The sequence below is a fragment of the Leiobunum rupestre genome, chromosome 5 (assembly GCF_980474605.1).
Source record: "Leiobunum rupestre chromosome 5, qqLeiRupe1.1.hap1, whole genome shotgun sequence".
NCBI classification, from domain to species: Eukaryota; Metazoa; Arthropoda; class Arachnida; order Opiliones; family Sclerosomatidae; genus Leiobunum; species Leiobunum rupestre.
The window spans coordinates 14,069,500-14,078,246 of NC_143388.1; the positions used below are offsets into that span (position 1 = coordinate 14,069,500).

General features: G+C 39.6%; 1 protein-coding gene across 1 annotated transcript; it reads right to left on the bottom strand.

Moving 5' to 3' along the window:
- Positions 1 to 2,971: 2,971 nt before the first annotated feature.
- On the bottom strand, positions 2,972 to 7,246 carry LOC149943602 (growth hormone-inducible transmembrane protein-like). The gene is made up of 7 exons (XM_090175305.1): positions 7,166 to 7,246; positions 6,838 to 7,084; positions 4,968 to 5,079; positions 4,486 to 4,627; positions 4,115 to 4,412; positions 3,368 to 3,539; positions 2,972 to 3,289 (listed from the first exon to the last, which is right to left on the bottom strand). Exons 2-7 carry the CDS (start codon positions 7,049 to 7,051, stop codon positions 3,205 to 3,207), a joined length of 1,023 nt encoding a protein of 340 aa, XP_090031431.1. The 5' UTR covers positions 7,052 to 7,084; positions 7,166 to 7,246; the 3' UTR covers positions 2,972 to 3,204.
- Positions 7,247 to 8,747: the final 1,501 nt, after the last annotated feature.

Here is an 8,747-nt window from a genome sequence, read left to right on the forward strand (position 1 = left end):
GTCACCGTCTTAAAATTTTCGTCTACTTTAAAGGTACATTGTGAACGAACCAATGGATGAAAAGTTATGAAACTAGCTTTTAAATAAACCTTGAAACTTATTTCAAGTCATATTTATAATTAACTGATAACAAAATTCGCGAAAACTATTAATATCGTTCCGAATTACAACCTACTTTCTAAAATCTCATTGAACTTTCTAATACGCGCGTTGACAACGCAAACTTTACCTACACGAGCAGCTGTTCGGTTATCTACATGGTGCGGGAAAAATATTATTTTTGAATGTTATAAAGCGATAAACGACTTTTCAAGGCGAGTTTATATTACATTTAAGTTCATATAAACGGTAAAACTTGTCAGTGTAATATTTCTTATATCATTTGGTAGGTTAATTAACGTTTAATTATCGCCAACTTTAAATTAATTTCAATGGGGGCGGGGAAAAAACTTTTAACCAAGTTACGCGTGATTTCGCCACGAGAGGCGCTGCGTGTCATTTTCGTTTGAAACCGACAAAAGCCTATTGACTAGAGATTTATAGAGCAAGTTATTATTTAGGCCAAGGCTTAGGTATATATTACATGAAATATCTAATTATTACTTGTTAACATGTCGTAACTTCGATACCAACAGTCACCGATTACTATAAATATACTGTAGAAGCTAAGATATAATTAAATTGTTAGTAAAACAAAACAATAATCCATTAAATCACCAAGTCACTGACTACGCTTTCACGCTACTCCCTAAAATGCATAGGTGGCATAGTTGGCATAGTTCGTCGGTCGATTTCCTACCATAAACATTGCTACTATAGCAAGTAAACCAAGGAGCGGAATCACTATTTATAAGGCATTGTTGTTTTGTATCAGGTACAACTCTTTTTGTCGAGTTTCGTACGGATAGAATACATTCCACGCCCGACTTTACCTGGTGCGTAAGGCTTGGTGCTGTCCTCTAGGTTGCGTTATAGATGGCCCATAGCATTTTTTAGTATGGGGTTGGGGGCGCCGCGCGCCCCCGGCGCTCGAGCGAAGTGAGTGCGCGTCGCCGGCAGGCGACATTACTCGGCGTTTCCTATATCTATGGGCGAATCCAAACCACCACGTTTCTCGTGGGCCGATGTCACGTCGGTCGATTTTAGAGAGCTATGCCAGAGAATTCATATATAAAAATATATAATACGAAAAGTTATGTCAGAGCAATGCCGATCTGCAAAAAAAGCTATGCCTGATACAAAACAACAATGCCTTATAAATAGTTATTCCGCCCCTTGGTTTACATGCTATAGTAGCAATGTTTACGGTAGGAAATCGACATATGCCGGAACTATGCGAACTATGCCACCTATGCATTTTAGGGAGTGTCCGGTTTGACCGCTGAAAATGCCCGAAATAACTCCGGAAATGAGAGCCTGTCTTTCTCTCAGAATCGCCAGAATCTTATCATTCTGAATACGAGCACCCTCTTACTTGACAGAAAGACGTCACGGGCAACATTTTCCCCTCACAACCCCTCCTATTTTATAGAATGACCTATTGTGGGTATAGCTATTTCTATTCGTCGAATAATATGCCGAATATTCGTCGAATATAGGGCCAAATATTAGTCGAATAATAGGTCGAATGGTCAAAACATTTAAAAAATTTATATCTAAATGGTAGAACTGAACGACTTAATGACGGGATAGTTGACCTGTGACTTAAATAAAATACTAAAACTATCTGTACACCCAAAGAAGTGTGTCAGAATTTATAGCCCGGTGTACCTAGTAACAGAGACCATACCACCGGAGGCCTATCATCATAGTGCCCTACGCCAGCGTCCACCTAGCCCGGACAGGTGACAAATCCAGCCTGGGTAGTAGAACCCTACTACTTATGGTCGCACCTTTGACGCAAGCCACTCAACCCAGCAGAAGGTGCAGCAATGGGTGGACCAATTCCCACTTCGCACACAGCAGTGGGATTAAGAATGGATGCTGTAGAAACTCCAGCCGACACCCTACCTACACAGGTAAGGAGTCAAACCCTTTGGAGAGAGCTCCTAAAGGGGAACGACGAGCACACAGCAGTCCAAGTAACCCGGCACAGTCGGCACCGGAGATTCCGGTGTTGTTCCAAAAGGCCGGGAGGCAGGACCACCGTGCCCACATATGCAGGCCCGCCGCCCCACAGCAGGCTACCCAATCCACCGAGGCGGCCAGTTTGCACGGACCCTCTCCGTTAGCCTGAGCCGAAGCTCAGTATCCAGCAGAAACCTGACCGAAGTCGGAGGTGGAGATAGGACCAATTGATCGAAGCTAACATCTCCCAGTGCGCCACCGCCCTTATGGGTTACAAGAGCCGGACCCCGACTCCCCGTTAAAGCCACCAGTTATTGCACACTCCGACCCATTTAGGGCCTACACCCAAAGAAGTATCTACTGAGAGCCAATTGGCCAATGACGTACGTTATTTTATAGAATTGCCTATAGATTATTTTATTTGAATTTTAATAGGCGCCGCCGTCCTAGCCGTCAACCGAGATCTCTACTATAGAAATTTCTTCCCCCAAAACCGGTTCTGGCTTCACCCTCCATATAGGCAGCTATGGGGTGGCACTTGCCGATTGGGAGGCGGGAATAAGAGTATATTTACCGAATAATATGTTATTCGATATTCGATCAAATAATGAGGTGTGAAACGAATATCGAAAAGCTTATTCGTTTCGATACTCAACCAAATAATTCGGTTATTCGCCCAGCCTTACTCTTCGATCATGAGGAATCCCCTCATGTTCGAAGAGTAAGCTCCTACTCAATAAAAAATCAAATATCAAAATCTGACGTCTTCCAAAGCGATTGAAGCACAAACTGGTGACGTTTTTTCCTCCCCCCTTTCATGCTGAGGGGAAATTTTGACCTCGATCCCAGCCAATAATATCCCAACTATAAACAATTACATTGCATTAAACTTACTACAATAATAATCAAGCTATCATATTCTTTATTTCCATAAAGATCATGAAAACAATTTTTAAATTTTAAATTAAATTTTACATAAATGAAATGAAATTGTACTATACAAATTCCCTTTTTACATAGTAACTTTAGTATTAAATAATACGTTGAGACAATTTTAAGGATAACTAGGCTCTTGTTACTTAAGTTCAGAGATATTCACAAAATAATATAGTTTATCCAAAATTTGACAGCGGTGTTTTACTTCTTTCGACCTCCACCCATAGCCAACAATTGCACAATACGAATGAAAATGTTCATGGTATCCATGTAAATTGAAATAGAGCTGGTTCGAAAAAATGGAAATCTTTGGTTACATTGAAAATATTTATTTTGAACTTTAGAGAGTGAGAAATGTACTTACGCATTAACGGGATCGAAAGGCTTGATAGCATATTCTGGATGAATTTCAGCGATTCTGACAATTCTCTGCGTGTCATAGAGTAAGAAACCACTAAAGAGAACTAGGCCACCATACATGGCGATGGAATAGAGACCGGACCCCAAAACAGTCGTTGCTGGTAGAAACATTGAGCCTATGGAAATGGACAAGAAACATAAATTCAACCATATTTTCAAAAATACCGTAATTTTTGGTTCATACACAGCATCTTAAAAGTTAGTGGCGTATCTTTCCATGTGGGTTATAGCACAAGTTTTTAGTGCGATGGGCGCTCCCATTTTCCGCATGTTATTGACATTAAAATGTACCCAACCAATCAATTTTCAGCTAATCGTGGGCAGGGAGGCATACATTCTCGACCCAGGTGATGGAGACACTCAGTGGTAGTGTTGGGCCCAAACCGATATGAAATCGGTATCAATCACTGATATCGCGATAAGTAATTATTTGTAAGTGACTTAGTAAAATGTCATGGTGGCAATTTTAAGACAGAGTTTCGCTATGACGTATGCCAATGATGCGACAAACAAGTTAATAAAAAATTAATGTCTCAAGAGTCAAAAGAAACACGGGTCATTGCTAATACTTCGCAGCTTTGTGAAATTGTTTTAATAACTGCATACATAAATATTTCCCAATAGATGTTTCTATAAAATAAAATGACTAAAAACTTAAAAAGTTAAAAATAGAGTCTAAAAATGAACTCGCCTAAAGACGAGGCAAAAACAACTCCAAGGCCAATAGCAAGTGGTCCACCCATGTTGAGAAACTTGTCACTCGGTGCACAAACAGCAACAGCTGATAGTCCAGAAACAACACCAGCTGTGTACAAGGCTGCTCTCAAGATTATAGGTCCACCTAAGAGACACAGCGGTGCTACTACGGCTCCCATTACACTGCTGTGTAACATCCAAGCCATTTGTTTGCTTCCGAATCCTTCAGAGTATGGTATGGAACGGGCTAGAATACCAGTGCCCATCATGGCTGCCAATGTGGCTCCAATTGCCTAAAAACAATGTTACATTTTATTTTCAATTACAAATTCTATTTTGGTAATCTCCAACTTGATTTGAACATACCAGCCACGAATTTTTCATCATCATGTTCAACACAGCTGGAGATCTTAAAACAGCCGCTGCAGAAGCGGCAGTTAATACAATACTACCACCAAAATACAAATAAGTAGAATGGATTCGGCTCTTCACATAGTCGGGCCATAGCCTGTTAAATATTCACAGTGAAATATGTAAAAAATATACTTAATTTAAAACAAAAGTGATAACCAAAGGCATAAGTGTATAATATTGTTACATAAGTGTGACGCTTCCTATTCTTCATATGCCAAAGTTTTACTGAGAGCTATTCACAAGACCGACTGCATTACGGACTTAGTCACCGTTTTGCGTCCCCTGGCTATCGAGTCACACGTAGCCTTTGACAGCGCCTCGCTTGGGGGATATTTTCTTCTTGTGATGAAGTCACTGTTACTAGTTCTCAGTAAAATATTACCCAAAGTGACAAACTTATGGAACAATGTTAGAGACTTATGCTAAAAGCTTACATTGACTGTTCTAAAATTCCGCTTTGATTTGATAAACCAAGGCCGTAGAAGCACAAAGCTCCAATTCCTATCGCTGAAGCTCCAGCTAAGGCTCCTTTACCAATGTTGAATGCTGCAAATAGAAATTAAGAAAAATTTAGTTTATTCATTAAGATAGCTTACAGAGAAAACATCGTCTTCTACAAGTCCACAAGCAACTTCCACATTTCAAAATCGTGATAATTTCTTTCTCACAACATTAAGAGCAACATTTTATACCTCTACAAGCATTTCTTATAATTTACAATAAGAACTATTGGAATCATTGTTCGCACTTTGAACCCAAATCAACATATTATACATCCGACGCTAGACACTACGCACACTTTCCGGGTGGATAGAGGTCACAGGTGCAACAACAATGATATATAAGAATTAATAATATGGATGATATTATGACAAAATGTTTTTCATAATCCTAATTTAAGGAGCTTTGAGAACAGCTTAAAGCACTACTCTCAGTGCTCGAAATGGACCGGAACACCTCTTCAGTTTAAGTTTTTCCTCATACCGTTCTAATTTGTAAAGATTACTTTTTATTGCACAGCTCCCGTTTTCCAGAAGAATTGGAAGCTTTGAAAGGAAACGCGTTGCAGTTCGTGAATAAGTCCATTTCAATCACTGGCTACTCTAGAAATTATCCTGAATATTCTTCCTCTTCACCTTTTTATAGAGGAAGCTGCTGTTATGGGTGCATCAACCAGAATGGCTGGTGGAGGGCTAATAATTGGGATAACAGCCACACCAAGCTCTACCGCAAATTCTTGAGTCAGTTACCTGTTCTCTCAATGGGTTCTGATATTATGACTACTAAATTATCCCAAGCTGTATGGAGTGGTCCAACTGTAAGACCATTGGAGCCAAGGAGCGATCATCTGGGTCTAAGACACATTCTGATGCTCGAGTGGGAATGTATTGTATTACTAGTAAATACGGCTCTTATGAGAGCCTTGGTGTTTACGCTAGTGTTTTCCCAGAAAAAATTTCTGTTATCTGTTTCTGTGTTGACTTTTGTCTCAAAAAGAAGCTTCGTGAATTGAGACAAGATTATCCAAATTTATTCAGATAGTCAAGGCTCTTAACCAGTTTAACATATCCTCCAAACTGGTCTACAGCTACTTAAGCCTCCTTTAGGAGCTAGGCAGTAGGCACATACAATAAGGTTCAGCTTTATTGGGAATGAAAAGGGGCAGAGTCTGCGCTGGTCCTGAAGCCGCTGTTCCTATCCCCTTAGCAGTGCCGGCCCTAGGGTGGTGCGATTGGTGAGACCGCATAGGGGGAGCACCAAAAATGCAATGGGACCAATAACTTGTGACCACACGTCCAAAATGCTGGGCCTCGCATTGCCACGAATAAGTGATTGAATATTTGGGGGTAGGGGGGCCGCCACTATGAGATCTTGACCCACCTGAAAAACTTGCTAGGGCCTTATCTCCAATCTCATCACTGACCATCAATTCAAGCTTCGAAAGTGAGATACACTTATTGGGCTCCTGAGTACGCACTTATATTACGTACACCAAGCAGTCGAAGACAAGAATAACATAAAACCAACGTCCTCTAAGGTACTTTGTAGATGCAAAAAATACGCAGCTCAAAGGTTTGAGCATCAACTGGAAACTTTGATTTCTTTAACATGCCAGCCAAACAAATTTATGTCAGAGATTAGACTTTTTAAGTCTTAAGGCCTAGGGTTACACAATGGACCTTTGGTCGAAGTGCCCGATTGGGACTATCTCCCCTTTCAATAATAATAATAAAATAATCATATATTAGTTTGCTGTCAACTTGACGTACTAATATTCTAAGAATCAACCACAGTCAAACATACCAGTTCCTTCCGCTGGAGCCATTGCCATTTCTTTGAGGGTTCTTCTTTTGGCTGTTCTGCCAATTGTGGACTTCGTATTGTTCGTAAGACATTGAATCCTAGTAATCATCGGATTTGATTTCGAAGATTGAATAGTTATTCTTCCAATAGTTGTCAACTGACTCTTTGCCATCATCCCAATTGTGGGATTACTGCAGAGCTTGAAAACCAACATCTTGTTTTTGGGTAGATTACTATTCCTTAAATACTAGGTAGATGAAAAACGATATTGTTAATGAAATTGGAAAAACAATTAGCCAATTTATACAAAATATAAGTTATTAAATACCTTCTGGTGAAACACAAAGTGAAATATTTTACCACGTAAAACTTTGCTTATGCAACTACTATTGTGAATCAGACGAAAAGATTTGCATCATTTTTCTAGAAATTTCGACGTTACTGGAGATGTAGCGCCATCTACGGTTAAGTAATAACACTAGTATTTTGGCCCGCTTTATTCAAACTAAAATAAAGGTACCAAGTAGCCTTTAGGTGAAATTATTAGCTTACTCGGAAGCAAAAAGAGTACAGTTTATGATGTTTTTATCAATTGGTGCATCTGGTGTCAAATGTTTCGCATCTGATTGGATATTATATAAACTTCTGCGCGACCCTAAACCAAACTATTTTTCATATACAGCTTCTTCACTTCCCACCCCTGGAAACAGTAGCAAACTTCATCTTCCTCACTGCAAACGCGATTATTACTAAATCCTCGTTCTTTCGCCGCACAATTATTCCATGGAACAACCTACCTGAAGAGATGGTGTCAGTGGGCGCGGTTGCCCGATTTAAACAGAAACTCTTATCATACATGACTATAGTCATGGATTGTTTAATTTAGCGCAATAACACTTTAAAGTCAGTAAAGTGCGAAATTTACGGTTGACTCTGCCCGCCTCTGCCAAGGCCGAGTGAGGGGTTGGGGAGGAAGAAAAGGGAACTTCTCATAATTTCGAAAATCACAACTCCGAATACAAAATTCCCATAAATTCCCATATCGCAGAATTCCCATTTCTCCGAATTCCCATAACTCCGAATTCCCATTACGTAGAATTCTCATATCTTCGAACCAAAACCCCGAATACAAAATTCCCATAACTTCGAATTCCCATAACTTCGAATTCCCATAACTTCGAATTCCCATAACTTCAAATTCCCATAACTTTGAATTCCCATAACTTCGAATTCCCATAACTTTGAATTCCCATAACTTCGAATTCCCATAATATCGAATTCCCATAACTTCGAAATCCCATAACTTCGAATAGTAGTTTTTTGGGTACGGAAATGCTAATTATTATTCTCAACTCAATGGTGAAGTTTGTTTTCGTTGTAAAGCTCTCTTGCGGAAGTGAATAGGAGAAAGCGTGTTGATTTCAAATAAATGATGAAAAAAGGACTATAATTAACGGAAATAATGGAAAGATTCAATAGGCCATATCATAAGTAACATAATAACAGTAAGTATGACAATTAACGAGATTTACAACGGAACTGATCTTCATAGCTATTGCGCAATCCAGATGTTTTATCAGCACAGAGCCCCCTAGTGTCTAAAACACGCGAGACTTCCGCCTAAGCCAAAATATCTGGTTTCCGATAGATCGGCGGAATATTACACTTAATTGATAAAATAAAAAATAAAATTCGGCGGCACGAGCCCAAATGAAATATGTTTTTTTGGCACGCGTGATTCGCACGCGGGCTTCAAAACAAAGGCAAAGTTCCTCACGACTCCAGAACGGGCTCTCCGATTTTTTTTATTATATTCTTAAAGAAAATTATTCACCAAGGACGGTAACTTCAAGAGAGTATCTTTGTCGCAAAAAGGTTCTGTAAGGAAATTAGAATTAAAGCAATAGAAA